At 43.4% G+C, this 22665-nt stretch overlaps 1 protein-coding gene across 4 annotated transcripts in view; it reads right to left on the bottom strand.

The window, feature by feature from the left end:
- Positions 1–6439: 6439 nt before the first annotated feature.
- CDK17 (cyclin dependent kinase 17) overlaps positions 6440–22665 on the bottom strand; it is a 407414-nt gene continuing 391188 nt past the window's right edge. For all 4 annotated transcript variants that reach the window (XM_029601556.1, XM_029601558.1, XM_029601559.1 and 1 more), the window contains 2 exons: positions 16135–16212; positions 6440–9884 (listed from right to left, as the gene is read on the bottom strand). In XM_029601556.1, coding sequence (XP_029457416.1) covers positions 9847–9884; positions 16135–16212 — 116 coding nt within the window. In that variant the 3' untranslated portion in view covers positions 6440–9846. The remainder of the gene's footprint in view (positions 9885–16134; positions 16213–22665) is intronic.

The following is a 22665-nucleotide window of genomic DNA, read 5'->3' as shown; positions in this document are numbered from 1 at the left end:
TAGGAAGAGAAAGCGGCGTGCAGTCGTGGAGCGCTGAGACTGCAGCTGGTGTGCGAGAGAGACAAGAGTGAGAGCTCGTTGTTGAGGTAGAAAAGCTTTTGCCTGCAAGGTGTCCAAGTCTGCCCCTATGAATGATAAGGTTTGAGATGGGACTAAGTAGGATTTGTTGTAGTTGACGAGAAATCTTAGGGAAATCAGAGTGTGTAAGGTAAGATGTAGGGACGACAGAGCAGTTTGCTGAGTGGGACCCCTGATCAACCAATCGTCTAGATAGGGGTAGACGTGAACACCTTGAGTCCTGAAGAAGGCTGCAACTACTACGAGACATTTTGTGAAGACTCATGGTGCAGACGCGAGGCCGAATGGAAGCACTCGGTACTGATAGTGCTTGGGGCCTACTAGAAATCTCAGGTATTTGTGATGAGATGGAGTTATCGCAATATGAGTGTATGCGTCCTGTAGGTCTAGAGAGCAGAGCCAGTCTCCTCTTTGTAGAAGAGGAAGAAGAGAACTCAAGGTTACCATTTTGAACTTTTCTCGATGAAGGTACTTGTTGAGGGCACGTCGATCCAGAATTGGACGAATGCCTCCCGATTTTTTGGGGATTAGGAAGTACCGGGAATAGAACCCTAGGCCATGCTGACGTGCTGAGAGTAGGGTACTGGTTCTAGTGCCTGGGACTGGAGGAGGAGGGAGGCCTCCTGTTCCAGAAGGATGGAGTGATCAGATGTTCTCCACGTCGGTAGAGGTGGGGAGTCCGGTGGGATGGAGAGAAAGTTGAGATGATAACCTTGAACGATTATCGCTAGGACCCACTGGTCTGAGGTGATTGAGTGCCACCTGTTGTTGAAATGGCACAATCAACCTCCCACTGGTATGTGAGGCAGTGGAAGCTGGCTGTTGCTCTCTATGCAGGAGTCAAAAACCAGAAGCAGGGCCCGGCTGAGGAGCTGCTTGCGGCTTTTGTTTTCGTATCTGACGAGACTGGGTTTTTTGAAATGGTCTCGTAGAGCAAGTTCTAGCAGGTGGTAGGTAGGACTTCTTCGGATGGAAGAATGACTTCTTAGTGTCTTTTCAGAAAGGCTGTTTTGAGGAGTACTCAGAAGGCATCAGAGAGAGCTGTCTCAGGGTCTCATGATGGTCCTTGAGCTCTGCCACCATTTGTTGAATCTGCTCGCCGCACACATTGTCTCCTATACAGGGCAGGTCAGATAATCTGTCCTGCACTTCAGGGTGAAGGTCCGAAGGACTTGAGCCAGGCCCATCTTCTTGCCGAGATAGCGGCTGCAGATACCCTGGTAGCAGTGTCAAAGATATCGTAAGATGATCTTATCTCATGCTTGCCCGCCTCAAAACCCTTGTTTACTAGGGTTTGGAGCTGATCTTGAAATTGTTGAGGCAGGGAGTCTGTCAAGTCTTGTATCTGCTTAAATAAGACCCTGTTGTATTGGGTCATATAGAGCTGATAAGAGGCAATTCGGGAGATGAGCATTGAGCCCTGGAAGACCCGTCAATCAATGGCATCTACAAATTTTTGCTTCTTGCCTGGGGGAAAAGAAGTGTGGGGTTTTAATCTCTTTGCCCTCTTTTGGGCAGATTCTACCACCACAGATTGGTGATCCAATTGAGGTTTTTGAAAACCTGGGGCTGACTGTACCAAATAAGTGGTGTCAGTCTTCCTTTTGCCTGAAGGAACAGAGCCAGGGTGTTCACAGTTCTTTCTGAGAAGATCTAGAAGAACTTGGTGAATAGGGATGGAGGTTATTTCCTTGGGAGCATCCAGGAATTGCAATAGCTCCATCATTTGATGCCTGTCATCTTGTTTGGTCTGTAATTGGAAGGGAACCAATTTAGACATCTCCTTCACAAAATTTATGAAGGAAAGGTCTTCCGGAGAACGCTTTCTGCTTTCAGTAGGAGAAGGTGGTGAAGGCAGGTCAGCGGTGTCTGGTGAAGAATCATCAGTCCAGGTATTGTAGGGATCAGCACCTGCCCCTCTAGGAGCCAGAGGGGGACGGGACAGTGGAATCCCTGAAGGTCCTGGTCTAGGCTCCGAAGGAATCGAAGAAATAATTGGAGGCACCAATGAAGGCATCAATGGCACCATTGCAGGCATCGATGAATGGATTGGTGGCGCCGACTGATGCATCGGCATCGATGGCTGAGGCATCAGTAGGACTCCCGATGGGAGGGATGCGGAACGGTGTTTCTCCTCCCAATGACAATGAAAGCGGAGAGGGCACCGAAGCCATCGGTGACCCAGGATCAATCGGTGGAAAAGCGGCAATGAGCACTTCCATCCTCGAGAGCAGTGGTGCCAACGCTGCCGGAATCGGGTCAGTGGTCGGTTCCACGATTGGTACCGGTGTCGATGCCGGAGAAACTTGGAGTCGATGCATTGCCTTGTCGATGGCCTCCTGAACCAGCCGGTCCAGTTCTTCTTGGAGTCCTGGAGCAAGCAGCCCCAGCTCTGGAACAGAAGGAGGCAGAGGCATAGCCGGAGGGACCACCGTTAAAGGCGGAGTCGCGGCTCTGAATCCCCTTTCGAGTGAGGGTTGCCTCGGTGACCCGGTCAACGAAAAGGTCGTTGCCTTTTCTGGACAGGGTTTCTTTGACGGCGGCTTGGATGATGGCGAGGTTGATGATTTCACTCCCTCGATGGTCCGAGACTTCAGATGTCGGTGGCGATGTTTCTCTCTACGATCCCCTCGGTCCTGAGGGGGAGTAGAGGTGGTTGAAGGCCGAGAAGTCGTTGATGCCAGATGGTCGGTGGTCGATACTGGCGCGAAGTTGACAGTGCTGGTTCTAATGACGTCGATGCAATAGACGGCTTGGGGTTTGAGCACAGAAGAGAAGTTCCATCTTCTCCATTCTGGCCTTGCACCTTTTGGTGTCATTAGGGCACATTTGGTGCAGGTCAGGTCATCGTGCTCACATCCAAGACACATTACACAGACCTTATGAGGGTCTATTATGGACATGATGCGATTGCAGCCCGGGCACAGATGGAACCCCGACACCATGGCCATGAAAAATTTGAGCCAAGATACGGTCGACGGTCAGTAGGCCGCGAGGGCCAAACTCGACGGGAATCAACCAAAAACGGGTAGAAAACTTACCGGAGTACTGTGGCTTGAAAAAATTGAAGGAGGGACCCTTGTGGGGTAAGAAATGTTGAAGTAATTCCGTGAGGAAAATTCCTGTCAGGAATCTCTGTGGAGCTCCTTAACCGTGTGGCTACTGCTGTGCAAAAAAAAAGAAGACTGAAGGGGGACCCCTGATGGCTGCAGGGTTAGTGCCATGCTGGGCATGCCAGTCAAAGATCTAGTGATTGGGCTCCATCCTGTGATGTCACCCATATGTGAGGACTACCATCCTGCTTGTCCTGTGAGAAACCAAAGTACAAATGCCACCATGCAAGTCTCCTTAGATTTGTAGCACGCTAACCTTCAATTATAAGGGGAAGAGGATGGGATTTGTGGCTGATTTATCCTGCTGTCCAAGGAAAACACCTGTTACAGGTAAGCAACTTTGCTTTTTCCATGAACAAGCAAAATAGTAATCAGCTGCATACAATGGGGACTCACAAGCTGAGGGTTGCATTCAGGTGCGTCATTAGCACTAAATGCATGGGGCCTATGGCCCGCTCCAAAGCTCAATGCCTAGAGTTTCAGACATAGCACCCACTAAGTTTTGGTTTGTTTTTTTTAAATCTTCAACTTATGCTTTGCTGCTTTGGGAGTCAAAGCTACTTGTGTACCATTGGGTCCCTGCTCCCTGCAGGCTATTGAGAGCAGGTCACAAGCAGCCAAAGGAGGCTTTTGCTATCAGTTAGGCCCAAATGGGAAATGACAGCTGCTTCTGGGCCGTGCCCACATGGGTTCCAGGAATGAGGCTGCTGCTGTGGGCTGGGCCACACTGCATGAAGGAGACTTCTGCATTGGTCAGGCTGCACAGGGAATAAGGCCAAAGTGGACTGCTGCTTTAGCTGGGCCTCAGACTGAAGAAAGAAGGCTATAGTTGCTTTCACTACCAAAAAAAAGAGGCTGCTGGTGCCCGTATCCTGCATGTTTTGAGGACAGATTGAGTGTGAGAATGTGAAAGAGCATGTGGGAACAAATAGCAAATGAGTATGTGGTGTGAGAGGGAAAGCATGTGTTTTTGTAAACATGTGAGAGCAAGCATGTGTGTGTGAGAGAGAGTGTGTATATGTCAATATCTGAAAGAGCATGTGTTTTTGTGTGAGACACTGTGTGGACCCCAAGGAAGAGGCTGTACTTTCGAGGAAGAGAGCACAAACGTGTGTGTGAGAGAGCGAGAGAGAGAACAAGTGAGAGCATGTGTGTATGAGAGAAAAAGTATTTGCGTATGAGCAGCATGGGTGTGAGCATGTGCGAGTATGTGTGAACATATGAAAAAGCACTGTGTGTATGAGAGATCCTGTACAGGTCCAAGAAGGAGACTGCTTCTGCCTACACATTTAGTGAAGAGAGAAAGAGTGAGCATATGTATGTGAGTCAGCATGTGTGTATATGAGAGGGAGACAGCATAATGAAGCACATGAGTGAACATGTGAGAAAGCATGTGCATCAAAATAGCATGTGTATGATAAACTAGCATGTGAGAGAAAGTGCAGTTGCTTACCTGCAACAGGTGTTCCCCAAGGACAGCAGGATGTTAGTCCTCACAGATGGGTGACATCACCAGATGGAGCCCAGCATGGAAAACGTTTGTCAAAGTTTCTAGAAGCTTTGACTGGCACACTGAACATGCTCAGCATGCCACTATCCACGTGTCTACACCAGGTCCCCCTTCAGTAACATAGCAAAAATATGAGCGAAAAAATAAAATAAAATGCATGATGACCCAAGTCTGTGGGGTGGCAGATGGGTTTCCTGAGGACTAACATCCTCTGTCCTAGGAAACACCTGTTACAAGTAAGCAACTGCGCTTTCTCCTAGGACAAGCAGGATGGTAGTCCTCACGGATGAGTAAATACCAAGCTCCAGGCTGCTCTCAGCCACAACTAAGACCAATAGTTACCGAACAGAGTGCCATTGGGCACAACTGCGGTGCTGTTGGTCAGCAGAGGGCCAGCCTGGTTCCAAACAAGGGCCTTAGGTAGGGTCTAAATCTGGAAGAGATTGTGAAGGAGAGATTGATTGAAGGAACTGTCCTGTCGACCATCCTTGTCCAAACAGCAGTGGGCAGCGAACATGCACAGGGAACTTCACGTTGCTGCTTGGCAAATGTCAGTGACAGGGACCACCTGCAGGTGGGCTACCGACACTGTCATGGCCCTCACAGAGTGAGCTTTGATTTGGCCTCCAAGCTGAAGGCCCGCTTGTGCGTAGCAGAAGGCAATGCAGTCCACCAGCCAATTAGATATAGTGTTTACCCACCGTAACTCCCAGCCTGTTGTCAAAAGATATAAAGAGCTGAGTGGATTGCCTGTAAGATGCTGGGCGTTCTAAATAGAAAGCCAAAGCCCCTTTGCAATCCAAAATATGAAGAGCCCGTTCCCCGGGTGGAAATGAAATACTTGCACTAAATTGCACTAAATATAATCTGGCTTGTTGCCGTTTCCAGTCCATTTTTTGTCTACACATTTCGGGGTAGATTTTCTAAAAGTGCACCCGCGTGTACTTTTGTTCGTGCACCAGGAGCAAACAAAAGTATGCCGGATTTTATAAGATACGCGCTTAGCTGCGCGTACCTTATAAAATCCGGGGTCGGCGCACGCAAGGGGGTGCACATTTGTGCAACTTGCGCGCGCCGAGCCCATTCCCTCTGAGGCCGCTCTGAGGCCTCGTAGGGAACTTTCCTTTGGCCTCCTTCCACCTTCCCCTCCCTTCCTCTACCTAACACCCCCCCCCCCCAGCCCTATCTACACCCCCTCCTACCTTTGTCGACAAAGTTACGCCTGCCAGAGGCAGGTGTAACTCGCGCTATCACCCGACCCAGGGGCTGTTCCGGCAGCCTTGGCCGCGCCCCCGGAACGGCACCACGCAGACACGCCCCCGACACCCCCTCCCCTAGCGAAGCCTCGGGACTTGCACGCACCGCCGAGCCTATGCAAAATAGGCTCGGTGTGCGCAGGGGGGGTTTAAAAGGGTTACGCGCATAACTTATGCGCATAATCCTTTTAAAATCTACCCCTTCTTGTTTTTAGGCCATGATGAATATTTTTTTTTTTGCTAAACAACTCCTTAACATTTGCTTGAACAACAGTTATTCAGGCTTTTTCTACTATTCGCTTCCTGCATCTAAAAAGAATTTGGGTGAATTGAGCCCCATATATAAATATAGATTCTATGACTTTCCTCTAATTGTGTAGTTATCCCATAACATACTTTAGAAACTAGAATGACCACAAATGCATCCTAAAATCAGATCTTTCTGCTGGCCAGTGATGGAAATAAACTGCTGTACACCGATACATGGAACTTTTTTTTGTTATTATAAACTTTAGAACAAAACCAAGAAATTCCACATAATATTCATACTTCCAAAAGTACAATATTAATACAAGTTTGTCAGTTAAAAATAACAGCAGTTTGTTATGATTATATGGTGGTTTGGTTTGTTTGCTTTCTTAACCTAAAACCAGTTTGCAAATGCTGACAAGCCATAGTGGCCCAATATTCACAATGACACATGAATCTGTTTCTTCTAACAAAATAAAAAGTCCCAATTAAATTTATCAATTATCAATGAAAAATATTAATAGAACACCCCAAACATGCCACAAATCACTATTCACAAATAAAATTAAAAATGAAATATACAAAAAAAAAAAAAGAACTCCCCCCCCCCCCCCCAAAAAAAAACAACTTTTTTCACTTAATACTGTTAAATAACAATAAACCACAAAATATACTGAACAGAAATGGTAGGGACCCCTGAATGCTTTACAGTGAATGTCAGGAAAAAAAAAAAATCAAGCTATCCATTAATGTTTCCCATGATATACCAGCCAAGGACTGACAAAATATATCAATGTAGATTTACAGTATTGTAAAGATGCACTAAAATACTCTATACAGGTGGAACACAAAGACTTACAAAACACCATAGCCAACACATGTTTTGTCTAATTGGTAACAATAGCATCTCGGACCTGGAAAAAAAAATAGAAAAAACCCAAGCAACTCTAAGCTGTCATCCTCAAAACGTTTCCATCATGTGGTGAGCTCTTATGAAGTTCATGCGTGCATCTCAACAGCTGGTCTCACGTGAACAGTGTAATAAATCCAGTAAGCTCCTTGAACTAAAAAAAACAGTGAAGATTTGTTCCCAAGTTCTGTGAAGCAGCAGCTCATTTTAGCTGTAAATTTTTCTGGTAAGTAAGCTCTTTATCATGACATCTGCATACTGAAAGTGGACCCATTAAAAAAAAAGTTCTTAAAAGCAACATGATCAATTAGTAAAGACGGGAATCCTAGTACTGGGAGATTAGTGTGCAGTTGTGAGTCAGGAGGCCGCAGTGCAAGCAGATTCAAATGGTGCAACTATAATTGGAAGCGTTCAGTCCTAGGGGCATTAATGCCATTGTAAAACTGCAAAGAAACTGGTTTTAAAAAGCTAGCTGTACTTTCACTTGCTTCTTCTCTCTCTTCCCTCAACAAACCCAGTTGTCCTCAGTCACAAATGAAGAATATTAATGTGATGAAAAATGTGATTTGAGTATAAAATCTGCCCCTTCTGCACTGCTGCTACAGTCATCTGAAAACAAGATCACGGAGTCCCTGAATGCCCATGTGTATCATCATCTATGAAGAACATTTATTTTTGGTCTAACGAGAGGTATTATTAACCTCAAAGGCATCCTGCATTGCCTGGGACCTAAACAGCATCAGATCATTCTAATCCACTTTCATTGGAGACTAGCAGACCCTGTGATCATTCTCAGCCAATCAGATTGCTGTGCCAGTGCTCTAATGCCACTTCATAATAAAAATAAAATATACTACCATGATTTTGTTCTTTTCAAACTCCTAGCATCTCTTGAATTCATAGAACTAAAAAATAAACACAGCCAGTGCTGTGCTTTTATCTGGTACATCTTACACTTGATATGCTTCTTTTGTTAAGTGGCAGGTACTGCTTATGAAGCTTGTCATACACAGCATATTTAAAGCTAGTATAAACTGTTGCTTTAAGTTTCTCTACTTAAACAAATACACTTGCTCTTTCAAAATTTAAAATAAAAAAAAGATATCCTTTGCTATTCATCATTTACTAAAACAAAAGGCAATGTACGAAGTCACTGTATTAGGAAGATCTGCATTATGTGCAAATATCTGTAATTCAAGATGCCCTAAGAGAACAATTATCAAAGCTATACCTTGTTACTAGAAGATCATACTGACATTTTCTGGCGCACACAGAAAAAAAAAGTAAAGAAAATACAAAATATTGTTATTCACTTCCTTAGATCAAATTCTGAGCTATGTTTCTTCTTTAAACCAGCATTGTAGAATTGTTTTCAATGTTCAGATCTTATGTAATCAAACTTAAGAGTGTTAAAAGATGGTCCACTTATTTTAACAGTTAAGCACAGCAAGGTTTCTATTCCAGGAAACATTACAGTTCAGGGGAAACACTGGTCGAGCTGTGCCCCTTGTGGTCTGAAAAATTCAAAGAGCATTTTAAACTGAACTTAATAGGGTTGGCCCGGTGGCTCAGTGACCAGCACTGCATGCTGCCATACAGAAGACCTGAGTTTGATTCTTGGGCCAGACATCTACTGTCTGGGCTGGCCAGCGATGCTGCTAAAGGCAACATTCTCAGCCCCTGGGGGAGGGAGTCTCTGCCATCACTCAACTGGAGCTGCCTAGCAGTGAGGCTTTGCCTCCATGTAAGCCAGATTCCAGAGGGAGTCCAGTTTGTGGTCCTTGGCCAAAGACTGTCACTGTGATGGCTATGCTGAGTTGGGAGGGGGTTACAGAAATTGGGAGAAATGCCTCACCCCCTTCCAGGTAGATGTGAATGAAGGCACATAGCACCATAGCCAAAAAGAGGCCAGTTTTTGATTGGGCTGGGAGCTTAAAAGGAGCAGAAGGAAACTGCTGGGATAAAAAACCCAAAGAGGCAAAACACGTGGTTGCCACCAATCTATGCAAATCTATCTTCACCTGATTCAAGGCAAAATTCTTAATAATGAAATTTCTGGTCCAAAGTGATGGCAAAGTCCCTTGGAACTTCACCTGCTGTGACATCAGTTCCTGTCTAAGATACCATAAAATGACCAACATGAACTACTGCACAGCAGGGCTAATTCCAAAAGGGATTTCTTTCTGTGTGGTGGGTAAGTGCAGGTAAACCATTACTGTATCTCTGTGGGTTTATATACCATGTGGGTCACAGCACACCAGTGTCCCCCCTAAGGAAACAAACAAACAAAAAAAACAAACAAACTGCACTAAAACAATTCATCAGGAGAAACAGATGCATTCACATATTATAAACGTCACTGCAACTTCTTCAAGCATTCGACTGTTTCTTATGTTAAACGTACAGACAGTAGTTCTTTAGCAGCAATGAATCTGCAATAAATAATGCACTGTGTTTCTCAGTCCTGCACAAAAATTGCAGCTACAGTTACACTAACAGCTGTAACCTACTGGCTCTAGTGGCAGAGGAGACCTTAAAACCAACTGTACAAAATTTTGTCACACTGTGACAACAAATATAAAATACAGAATCTGCAGGTCTGAAATAAAAAGACTCCACTGTAAGTAGGACAGTGTAGACAAAACTGAAAGTTGTAGTCCACCAGAAGTAATAATTGCATTCAGATCAATGTCCTTGGCAATACAAGGCTTGGACTGGTGCTAGAAAGTCTTAGAACAGCATGCTTTGTCTTCTGTTCTTCCCGTGTCCTAAAATGCAAGAGAGTCTGCTGTAAAGCTGTTCAAAGGCTTATGGAAATATAGTTAATAAACTGTTTTCTGTCATGTCTGGCTGGGCAATAATTAATTTTCCTATCAGCACAAGACTGCCCAAGCAGTGTATTTATTCACTGTTATGGAATATAAAGCACTTAACCAAGCAGCAATACTACCTACCAAGCACATTCTTCAAAGTAATAAATAGGGATGTGCAGGGGAAAAAAATTTCAATTTTCACTTTGTTTTCAGGAGGGTTTTATCCCATGTATTTCAGTTCATGGATTGCTCAATTCGTTTCATTTGTGTGAAAAAAGCGAAACAAAAAAAACCCAAACTAAAAACAACCAAAAAAGGAAAACTAGGCCTCCCTTCCACCCTCCCAGAAAAATGTCAGAGCCAGGATCCCCTCTGCCCCTGGTGGGGATCCGCCAGCTAGGATTAGGCTGAAGTGTCTGACTTGCATAGGCCGAGGCCATGGTAGGTCGCCCAGACCCAATGTTGTAACCTAACCCAGAATTAATTAACTCCAGCACATTCACCCCAGTGGATGGTGCCATGACACCATCATTTGGCATTGAAGTGCTGAAGAAAGAAGAGGGTCGAGAAGAGGAGCTCCTAGGCCTCAGATCCAAGGTCAAAGCCCAGGAGTCAGGATCCAGCGTCGGGCCTAGGCCTCGATGTCTGGACCCGGCTCCAGGTTGGGTCATGGCATCAGGCCTGGGCTCTGGCTCTTGCCCAGGCAACATGACCCAGCCTCTGGGTCAGGTTGTAGTGTCGGGCCTGGGTCCGGGCTGAGGCCCCGGCATTGGGATCTAACTTCCGGGCTGAGTCATAGTGTTGGGCCTGGGCTCGAGCTCTGGCCTAGGCTAGGGTCTAGGCATCAGGTCCTGGCCTCCAGGGTGGGTCAGAACCCAGCCTTCGAGTTGGGTCGCGGCATTAGGCCTGGGTTCAGGCCCTAGCCTAGACCCTGGCATCAGGACCTGGTCTTTGTCGGATTACCCAATGGATCAGGTAAGGCTTGGGGGGTTTTTTTTTTTTTATTTTTGGGGGTTGCGGCCGAGGCTCCATCATTGGTCTGTGCCTCCAGTACAACCCAGGCATCGTGCTCGGGACTAGGCTGAGGCCCCGGCGTCATGCTTGGGCATGGCCCCTGCTTTGGGTAGAGGCCTATACCCTAGGCCCGATGCATTAGTTTAAAATGAAATGAACGAATAAGGTTTGCTTAAATCAGGGGGCCCATGATTTGGTTTGGGGCCTCCCAAATGAATCAAATTAGCCTTATTTGTTACGTTTTGCACTCATTTTAAATTTATACACATCCTTAACAAATAGTAACATTCAATTGGCGCTCAGAAGAAAGAAAATATTCTATTTCATTTTCAAAAATTTGAAATTCTTCAGTGTTTCTCAACCACTCCCACCACTTTGGAAAACACTGAAGGGGTTGCATCAAAGCATCACTTTGGAGAACACGGAACTATACCAAAAACAAAAGCTCGTACTATGCTAATATACTGAAAATACGGGAAAGTATAAACCCATCAGAAAGTAACCCTAGGGGCAACATTCCCTCTAATTTTTGAAATGCTGTGGATGCAAAAATTTTTGTGCAACTTTTTATAAATTGAGTCAAAATTTATGTGCTACAAGCCAGTATAATCTAAATATCGGGACTTCTTGTGCGCACTCTGTTTTGCAGTGTGTGCGGTGTTCCCTAGCTTTGTGCACAAGCTCATGCACACAGCTTAGAGGGAACAGTACCTGAGAGTAAGAAGAACATGCATACAGCTTTTATTCATAAAAGTATAAAGCCAGAAGTATGGAAAGAATGATTAGGTGTAAGACTATGAAGGGAAAAAAGGGAGATCAGGACTAGGCAAGTTAAAAAGGTTTGAAGCCTGCTTTAAAGCCTGGTTGTTGCAGAACTAGGCTGAGTCTCATTGTTCTGTTTTGGATGACCTATTACTACAGTTGGACTGTAGATAAACATACTAGCCGGGGCTAATGGGGGATCTTAAAAGAAAAGCCGAAAAAAAAATCACTATTCCCTGTGTTATAGCTGTGCTTCGATTACCGATTACTCAATACAGTATTTACTTTCTATTTAAAACAGTCAGATTGAGCAATTGTATAGATATGTACAACTATAGAGTTAAGCTGTATTTGATGTACATATTCTGATATTAAACACAAAGAAAAAAAGACCACCATTTAACACTCAGTCATTTTTTCCTGTCCCTCTCTGCAAATATATTTCTGGAAACTTAAAAATCAAGTTTTCCCCTTCCAAAAATTGGACTATTAAACATCAATCACAATGTTTTCTTAAGTAGACAGAAATCTGTGCAGATACAAAGATGCTGTCAGTTACACAAACACTTGCTTAATTATGTTTCAGTTGTTCTACACTCTGACCCCTTTATACAAATTAGGGAACTTCACAGCAGGCTCATTAGCAGAAAAATGCCTGAGTAAAACTGTTCAAAAAAAATGCCAGATATTCAACATCTATAAAGGTAATTGGGCTGTGTTCCTTGTCCTCAGAGGAATTATATCAGGAATAACTGTCCAATAGAAAATGCTTACTCAACTATGACTTGCTGCTGGAGACATAAAAACATTTTACTGTCAAATAAGAAGCTATTTCTCTTTTGGCTTTAAGAAAAAAAACAAAACAAAGACTTAAAGCTATGGGACAAGTTTCATTGACTACCCAAAAAATTGCATGTTTTCTTTTCAGTACTGTAAGGAACATTTTCAGCACTGGATTTTTTTACATTATCTACAGATCCATAGTTATATACACACAATTATACAATCTAACACACCAGCTATGGCCTCAGGATCCTTTCAGTGATTATTAGGTTTATATCGGGGATGTAAACAATCTCTGGCAGGGGTGCACAAATATTTACATTCCATACACCGATACACTGTGTTGGACCACCTAGCTACAACTTGGAACCTAGATCTTGGGACTGACTTGGAAGGGGATGATCTTTATGATAGTATAAGAGAGATGAATTGCAATATCCCATCTGTTTTGTTCAGGGAGCAACATCTGAGAATATTGCACAGGGTTGGGATTTCCCCATTGCGGGCTTTTAGGACGAAGCATATTGAAAGCCTGAAGTGCCATAGATGTCCTGAGCTCAGGGCCACACTTGTGCACGGACTATGGGAGTGTACCCCCATGCAACAATTTTGGAACTCAATTAGGCAGTACTTCCAGGATAAGCTCCATCTGTCAATCCCGGATAGGGCAGACATTTGTATTTTGGGGGTTGACCCAGAGGAAATATCTGGCACAGACAGTGAATTGTGTTTTGTAATTAAAGGACTCTGTGTTGCACGAAGGTGCATTCTAATGAGATGGGTTGACGGAGATGCACCCACGATTCCAGTATGGCAGGCCGAAATGATAGGCTTGCTCTCTATGGATTACAAGACACGGAGCTTGGGGACTGGTGGTAAAGGGATTAAAAGACTCCCTAGTATATGGAGCCCATTTATTGCTCAACTTAAACCAACTTTGCATGCTCAATCTGCTGCGTTCGATGGAACCAAGCTGACATTAGAACAACCTGGTTGAACTGATTTGTCATGTCCGAGATGGTTTGTTTACTGAGAGAATAAGTCCTTGAGAAGGATCATGTGTGGGTAAGAGGAGGGGAGGGAGTTTTAGGGGTAGGGATAGGACAGGGGTAACATGGTTTATGAAACGCTTTTGTATTGCTGACATGCTATCTTACTCTTTTTCTCTGGTAAAAACTGGTTGTATTGCAATTATCTTTTTGTTGTTGCCTTTGTTGTTTGTGGAAAAAATTCAATAAAAATATTATACAAAAAACCCCTCAAAGGTTTATCCAGGATTTGGTACAGAGTTAAACAGTGGGCAGCATTTATGGGAAAATATGGAAGGAGAGTGCCAAAGTCTGAAACAAAGTGATTATAAAGTACACATGGAAATATCTTTAAGGGAGTAATTTTCAAAGTCATTTATGCACATAAATCATGGGTTTATATGCATAAATAGCTGTTATAAAATTGCATGGGGTTGTGCATAGGGACAAATGGGCGTGTGGGTTATACACATACATGTGTATATGGGCGCATGGCCAGATACCCAGCAATTTTATATCCTGCGCGCATGCACACATGCATGTTATAAAAAATAGCCCTGGGGCATGTATGTATGCTTCTAATTTTACAAGCATGCATGCACAGCCACATATCAGCTTCGAGCCACGCAAGAAAGCAAATTTTAGAAAAGGTGCGCATACATACCATGACCAGTTTCACCAGTTTTCTACCAGTTTGTCCAGTCTACAACTAGGTCCTCTAACCCCCCCCCCAGTTCTTTAGCCTGCACTTCCCCCCTAGTTCACACAAACCATCCAAGCACCTCAGAGATGCCTGGAAATAGTTTTGAGATTACACCTCCTCCATAGCAGAAGTAACTTCATGCTCAACTATACCTGGGCATGCACATCTCTAGGCCCCGCCCCAGAATGCTCGCACCCCGTCCACTCCCTGCCCTTTTGTTCCTGATGCCAGATATTCGCGCATTGGGATTGCGCATAAAATCGGGTGGACATGTGTATGTGCTACATGTGCACCCATTTCCTAATTTTGGTGCGCCCAGCTTTTAAAATTCACCTTTCAATGTACAGTAGAGGGTCGATTTTAAAAGCCCTATACGAGCCAAAGCCGGGAGATACATGTCTCGGGCCGGCGCGCGCCTCACAGATTTTAAGAAGTGCCCGAGTAGATGCATATCTCCTGATTCGCCACTCAAAATGAAAAGGTAAAAAAAAGGGGCGGGACATGGGCAGACCAGGTCTGTAACATGCATTCTGTGCATAAGTATTTATGTACACAAGCATGCACTGGGGTCCCCTTCCATATAACTGTTTCTGCTATGGATGGCATGCAAGTTTTAAAATAAAAACATCAGGGCTAGTCAGTGGGGTTTGAAGGGTTGGGGCTTAATAGGTTAAACAGGAAGCTATCTAGATGGGGGGTGGGTTAGGAAGTCCTATCCTTTACCGGAACGAACTGGGAACAAACCAGGGAAACGGGTATTGGAATCAGCGCACATGCCTAGCAAAATTCCCCACTTACATGGTAGAGGTGGCATTTGCGCGCACAAAGGCGTGTCCATATAAAATTGCAGGCACACTTATGCGCGTACTGCTGATTTTATAACATAAGCGCATATACACGCATATGCTATAAAATGGCCACGTCCATTGGTGCGAGCCAGCATATGTGCATACATGCATGCTCGCACGGCTATTTAAAACTTTCCGTCCCTGTGTATAATCTGATTTCATGCACACTTATGCAGAGAAAAAGCATGGTTCTGGGGGGAGGGAGCAGAGTTGGGATTCAAGTACTTACATTTGATTTTAAGAAGTAAACATGCAAATTAATCTGCACAAGTTATGCCCTGCAAAGAGTAGGTGTAATTTTGTGAGGGGTAGTCTGTGCATATTCTTATGGATAATTTTCAAAGTGAATTTATGCGCATATATTTGCTTTGAAAATCTGTGAAACAAATGTGTTGGCAACATATAAGTTACATGATTTTTTTTTATAAAATCACCCTCTATAAAAACAAATAGGTACATTATGGCATGTGCCTTATTGGGTTAGGTCTTCTGCACCACAGGCTGGCTGGGGATAATGCAAAGGCAGAATCCATAGCTCCTGGGAAGTAGTGCTCCCTATTTATAGTCAACAGCGACACTTTGTAGCTGGACTTAGGGACTAAGAATGCATGTTCTCTGACCAAGGAACATTGCTATGACCGGAATAATTGAGTTGGGAGATGAAAGAAAATAGGGAAACCACTTCCACCAGCTGAATAGTTGCACATGAAGGCTCATGACACTGCATCCCAGCCTTAGTTCTGAATGGGCTGGAGGGAGGAGATGGCCAGGGCCTCCCCCTACCCTCCAAAAAAATATTACTGAATAATATTTGTATACTTTCTGCAGTGATATTAAACCCGTTATCTCTTATTTGAATGGAATAGGAAGAACATTTGCCAACCAGAAGCTGTGGGTGTTTTTTGAAGCACAGAGTGTGCCCCTTCCTAGAAAATTCATCAGTTGGGTTTTTAATAACTTACTACTGTGTGGCATTTGCATAACATAACTTGTAAAATAATCTGAAAAGAGATCCTTTAATTTAGTTCTGTCACATCTGACATAAATCTTCTTTACTCTTAACATACCTGTTTCTGGGTACGAAGAATTTCGAAAACCTGGATCTTTTTGCAACTGGATTTCTTTCAGGCTGAATATTGATATATCTAGAAAAGTGATAAAGACAAATGAGAATATCATTTTATAATTAAATTTTATTTTTTATTTCCTTAATTATTATTTTTATTAAATGGCAAACTAAGATCTTTCCATGTGAAAATCAGCAAGTCACATTCCTAAATTTTTCATCACATAAACCAGGATTAAATATTTTATTTTTATTTGCTGAACATATGAAATCTATTTATGAACATTCACTACAAATACATATATACAGCCCTGTACTTAAAATGTATGCGTTTTAATTTTTCATTCATCCTGTGGGTCATCTGTACACAGTATTTTGTGTACCAAAAGGATGCTGTACGATAAGTAGAATTTGGTAAGTTTCAGTAGATAAAAATCTACACCAGCGATATATGATCTTACCCTCTCACTGAGTTACTTTAGCAGTAAGGTGACTCTCTAAGAGGCATGTTTCAAATTACCCTCTTCATTTTCACCTTCCCATTTAAGTATTAGCTCCATTTTTTTTCTGTGCTATTTTAAAAAGTACCGGGGAATAAAAGAGCTACGCTGCTAGGAATGAAGAAACATGTCTGATGACTCAGTGTCAATAACCTACACATAACCACCAAGTTTAATAGGCAATAGGATCCTGCATGATCAATGCTCCCTTTAAGTTGTGTGCATACACACAGGGCTGTGAAACAAGCACACACAAGAAACACAGCCTGCACAAGAAAAGGAAAACAGAATGGTGTTTCAAAGAATACTATGCACAAGTTTGCATAATTTTTTGTGCCCACAGCCCACCAAAAGTTAGAAGGAACACTGATGGATCAGAGGTGGAATGGCATGCTGGTATTCATACATATTCCACAGATGTCACAGTTCATGTGTATCATGACCAGAGGGTGCGCTCGATAGGACAAGCATGCCTCTTCTGTGGGGCTGCAGTGATGTTTACTATAGCAATAGTAATAAAGGTACTAGTCATTGCCTTCCTTAACTGCAGCTGTTTTACTCTATTTTCCCTCTAGTAAAAGTTCTATTAAAGATTTACTACAGATTCCATTACAGATTCTGCTGTGCCCTAGCCATCTGCTAATGGGTGAAAGGAAAGAAGAAGAAGAGAGAGAGAAATAAAGAAAATGCTGGCCTACACTTCAAAAACCATGTTTGCTTCACTGTGTCCATCTGTTCAATCTTCATCTGTCAACTAGATTGTAAGCTCCATGGAGCAGAGAATGTCTCTGTGTGTCTGTATAACACTGTGTACATCATGTAGTGCAATATAAATGTTTAGTATTAGTGGTACATCATGGAGGCAGGAAAATTAGAGGGCACCTCTGATAATCTTCCAGCTACAGCAGGGTCACCAAACTATGCCCCGAGAGCCAGATGTGGCCCTTGGCTGAATTTCATCTGGCAGCAAAAGCTGAAGAGTTTGATCCTGTCCACAGCAGTGATGACAGGAGTTTGATCTGGCCTTCAGCGGTACTGATGGAAGCACATTCTGCCGCTACTGCCAGCTCAGATATTTGAAACTGGAAGTGCAAGTGGCAACATGTCATAGTGGTGTGGCTGCGCTAAGCGTTGTTGGTGTTAGTGCTGCTCATGCAGGTGGAGCCACTTGAGCCATAAAGAGCTTTCACCCACTCTGGAGGACGGTTCTGGCCACAGGGAGGCAGTCACAGGCAGTTTTGAGCCATGGGTTCTACAGGGCTGCCAGGGAAAGCCAACCACACCCCCATCTCTTTGAAGCTGTGAGGGAAGAGTATGAACATTATCTCCCAAGGATGCAGACACTGCAGGCACAGAGATCCTCATTAAACTCAGATACCAAGACTGAGTGCCTCTCCCTGGATTAAGTTCTCCAGATTCTTTGCAAGAAAATGGAACAGGCATAAGGAATGAGAAAGGGGGCAGTAGAGAGGAAGCAAGAATGCATGGGGTATGTGTGTGTAAGACACACAAACACTTATCCCACTATCCATGTACCCTCAAACTTCCCTGCTCCCTATTTCCCAGAGGGGGGGGGGCAGATACTGGGGAAGGGAACAGAATGGGGAAAGGTTGCTGGGGCTGTGGCAGGGTTGCCAAATTTGGAGAAATCTAGAACTATTATTACTGATACTATATGCCACCCCCACCCCCCTGGGAACCCTGCCCCCACCTTCCTCGGCATTAAAAATCACCAAAAGGGCCAGGCATGGTCCCCTCATTCAAATCTTTTGCAGCAAACATCTCCTTTGGTATCTCTCATTTCCCCTACCCCCTGGGCTCAGCAAACCCTGAGGAGCACCCCCCACCCAAATCATTCTCAGTGATTTGAAATGATCTGCGTGGCCCTTCTCTTGAAAAATGTTTGGGGACCCCTGAGCTACAGTATCATCACTCTGAATTTCCCGAAATACCGTCATCTAATCTGTTGCATTTAAGTTCCATTTTGCCTTGTAGTTGAGTGTGACAGGTCAGGACGGTTACCAATCAAGTGTAGTCTTAGCAATACACGATTCCTGATCGCAAGCCTTCTACTGGTTAAAATGCAAGTCACTTGATTAACAACATTGGAGATAGACTCAGAGGGCAATAATGAAAGCCCTTTCTGTAGGTAATGAAGGCAAAAGTACCCACTTATGTCAGAAGCATGTTTTTTTTTTTTTTAATCTGTGTATCTTTAGAGGATTGGGGGGGGGGGGATGGGGTTGCACTTACACAGGGAGTTTTGAATAATCACAATTATCTGTTTTAGTTTGCCTGAAAAAAAGTACCCACACAAAAAGCAGGCGCAAATTTGTGCTGGCACTTTTCGCAGGGCAAAAATGTAATTTTAATTTCATTTCGTATTTCTATTCTACTTTTTGTGGCTGGGTCAGCCACTTTGAGGTGGATTACAGAGTGGTTGATCAGGTAAAAATTAAGAAAGCATTACATTAAGAACACTTTTGAGCAACTATAATTTATAAAGAACAAACTACTTGTATAACTAAGATGTAATCTCTTTACGTCCCAGTCTTTGCAGATCTGTTTCTTCATGAATGGTCTGTGTTAATTTGTATGCTTTGCAAGGTTATTTTTCATAATTTATAAAAGACAAACCTTAAGACTTCTCAGATAACTAAGAGATGTAGTCTCTTCGTATCATAGCCCTTGAATGTCATAAGTTCTTTGTGACTCGCCATGTCGATAAAGGTGATGTATTACAAAGGGTGTCAGGCTGCTGGGCAAATAGCCACGTTTTTATAGTTGGTGCCGAAAGTCCAAATAGTAATTGATTCCTTTTAAGTAACGGGAAATGAGTTCCACAGTTCTGGTGCTGCACTTCTTAAAGTTCTGGGCCTAGTTTTTTCAGTCAGGGAGTTTAAGGACTGGGGCAGCTAGTTGCTTTTGGCTTGAATGAAAGTTTGTTTGTGGGTGACACTTAACTTTTTGGTCAGGTCAATGCTGTTCAGTGCACTGAATGTGAGGGTTAGGACCTTAAATTTGATGTACAGGGAAATGAGAGGCCAGTGTAGGGAGATTAAAAAGGGGAGGCATGTTTCCATTTTCTGCTGCCTGCGACTGTTCTGCTGGTGGCATTTTGGAGTTTGAGGTTTATTCAGTTTCTTTTTAGGGAGGCCTATGTGAGTGGCATTGCACTAGTCTAATTGTGGATTAAGGGGCTCTGACTGGGCCACTCCAGGATATTTATCTTTTTGTTCCTTAGCTGCTGGAATGTAACTTTGGTTGTATGCTCCAGGTTGTTGCCATGCTGAAAGGTGAACTTCCATTCCAATTTTCGTTTTCTTGCAGAGGGTAGCAGGTTTTCCTCAAGGACTTTTCTAAACTTTTCTCCATTCACTGTCCCTTCTATCCCAGTAAATGATGAGAAGCGTCTCCATAACATGATGCTGCCACCACAATTCACAGTAGGGATGGTGTTCTCTGAGTGATGTGCTATGTTGGGTTTGTGCCCAACGCTTTGAATTCAGATCAAAATGTTCTATTTTGTTTCATCAGACCACAAAACGTTTTGCCACATGGCTATAGTATGCCATGAGTGTTCCTCTACATACTTCAAATGGGATTAGAGGTGAGCTTTCTTGATTGTTTCCTTTTTGCCACCCTTCAAGCCAGATTTGTGGCATGTTTGGGATATTGTTGTCACATGCACACTTTGACCAGTCTTAGCCATGGAGGCCTTTTAGCTCTTTCAAAGCTGCCACTGGCCTCTTGGCTGCCTCCCTGATCAGTCTTCTTCCTTGCTTGGTCATCCATTTGAAGTTCATCCTGATGTAGACAGGATCTTGGTGGTGCCATACACCTTCCACTTCTTAATAATCATCTTGACTCTGCTCTGAGGGATATTCAAGGACTTTGCAATTCTTTCGTTCCCATTCCCAATCTGTGCCTTTTCACAATTTTATCCCAGAGCTCTTTTAATAGCTCCTTAGCACTCATGTTTGAGTCTTTGATTTGAAATGCATTACTCAGCAGAGAGAACCAATAGGAACTGCTGAATTTATCCTGTCATCATGTGAATCAGTACAATTTAATACACAAGGGACAAATTCATTTGGTGTATGCTTTTGAAAGTGATTGATTACACAAGATCTTAAAGTATTTAGGATTGCTACGGAAGTACAGGAAGGGAAGTGGACACTTATCCAACTAAAGAATTCCATGTTTTTATTTTTACTTCATTTTCTAAGGAATTCTGGAATGTATTTTTTACTTGGCAGTTATGGGGTAAGATGTGTGGATACATGGCTTTAATGCATTTTACTTCCAGGATATAAGGCAAGAAAGAGAACATTTTAGAAGGGGATGCAGACTTTCAATAGCCACTGAACTCTATCTACCATCATGTTCTATGTGTCTCTGTTGATTCCATTCATTAATTCAGTGGTTCTCAACAGGTGTATTGCAAGGTCCTGTGAGGTGTGTTGCAGGGCCAGCTGTCTCCTTATCAGCCTGGGTGGGAGTTGGTTAACTTCTCTTATATTGGGCCTGATGGGAGGTTCCTCATTTCCTTCTCATCTTTCTGGCCCAGGAAGGTAGGCTGTTTCCTTTTTCACCTATCAGAGCAAGACATTGCCAACTCCTGCTGTTCTGGGCCACAATCGGACTCAAACTTTATCTTTCTCTGCAGAGTCTGAGAGTGATGCTGCTGATGACCACCTAGTGGAGGGTGGGGAAAGGAGGTTGAAGATGCTCGGCAGACAGAAGTGGAAGAGATCTAGGTATCATATTGGATAATACATTGGCGATCAAAAAAGCAAACAATGTTAGGAATGAATAGGAAGGGAATGGAAATAAAACAGAGGATGTCATAATGCCTTGAATACTGTGTGCAGCTCTGGTCACCGCATCTCAAAAAGGATATAGCTGCACTGGAGAAAGTGCAAAGAAGGGTGACCAAAATGATATGGGTCATGGAATGGCTGCCCTATGAGGAAAGGCTAAAGACGTTAGGGCTATTCAGTTTGGAGAAGAGACGACTGAGGGGAGATATGATAGAAGTCTACAAAATCATGAAAGGACTGAAACAAGTTAATATAAATCAGTTATTTACTTTCTCAGGTAACAGAAGGATCAGGGGCGCTCAATGAAGTTAGCAAGTAGCTCATTTAATACAAATCAAATAAAATTCTTTCACTCAGCATATAGTTAAACTCTGGAATTCATTGCCAGGGGATGTGGTTTCAGCAGTTAGTGTAACTGGGTTTAAAAAAGGTTTGGATTAATTCCTAGAGGAATTATTATTGTAATTGATTACTATTATTGTAATTAATAAGCAATACTAGATTGTGATCTACCTTAATTGTTTGGGTACTTGCCAGGTTCTTATGGCTTGGATTGGCCACTGTTGGAAACAGGATACTGGGCTTGATGGACCCTTAGTCTGACCCAGTATGGCATTTATGTTCTTATGTTATGTCATGAGGGGAGAGGGTGTGTGGGGGCTGCTGAGAAGGAAGGGATGGGAAACAGGGGATCAGGGTAGATGGACATAGAGGGAGTAGAGAGGGACCACAGGAAAGGGGATGAGGGGGCAGGGGGCGGAAGTGTTGGGCAGGGACGTAAGTATGAGCGGATAATTGAACGGGAGTAATTGGGAGACGTGAAGGTTGATGGAGACAGAGGGAGAGTGACAAGGGGTGCAAGAACCATTATATGTCAGTTTGGGGAATGGGTATTTCTTCTATCTTTGTAATTTGCTTAATGTAGGAAGAAATGCATTTCTGTTTCTAGTTCTCCAGTTTTACATGGCATGCAGAATAGCTTTTTGAGATTTCCATTCCAGTTTTTGTCTCCACATTTATAATTTATCTTTTATTCTGTAATTGGTGAAGGTTGGAACTGTATGTATGAGTGAGGTATTTTAATAGTATGTAGGGATTTGTATGTCTTATTTGCTGCATTTTCTCATTCTCAATAGGACATGCACTGGTGGTGCACTGCTGCCTTTTCATAGGTAAGGATGTTGCTGTCTGAGTTCTTGGAGTTAATAT

Source organism: Rhinatrema bivittatum, chromosome 4 (genome assembly GCF_901001135.1).
Source record: "Rhinatrema bivittatum chromosome 4, aRhiBiv1.1, whole genome shotgun sequence".
Taxonomy (NCBI): Eukaryota; Metazoa; Chordata; class Amphibia; order Gymnophiona; family Rhinatrematidae; genus Rhinatrema; species Rhinatrema bivittatum.
The sequence above is the reverse complement of the archived record's forward strand: the minus strand, read 5'-3'. Positions and strand labels throughout refer to the sequence as shown.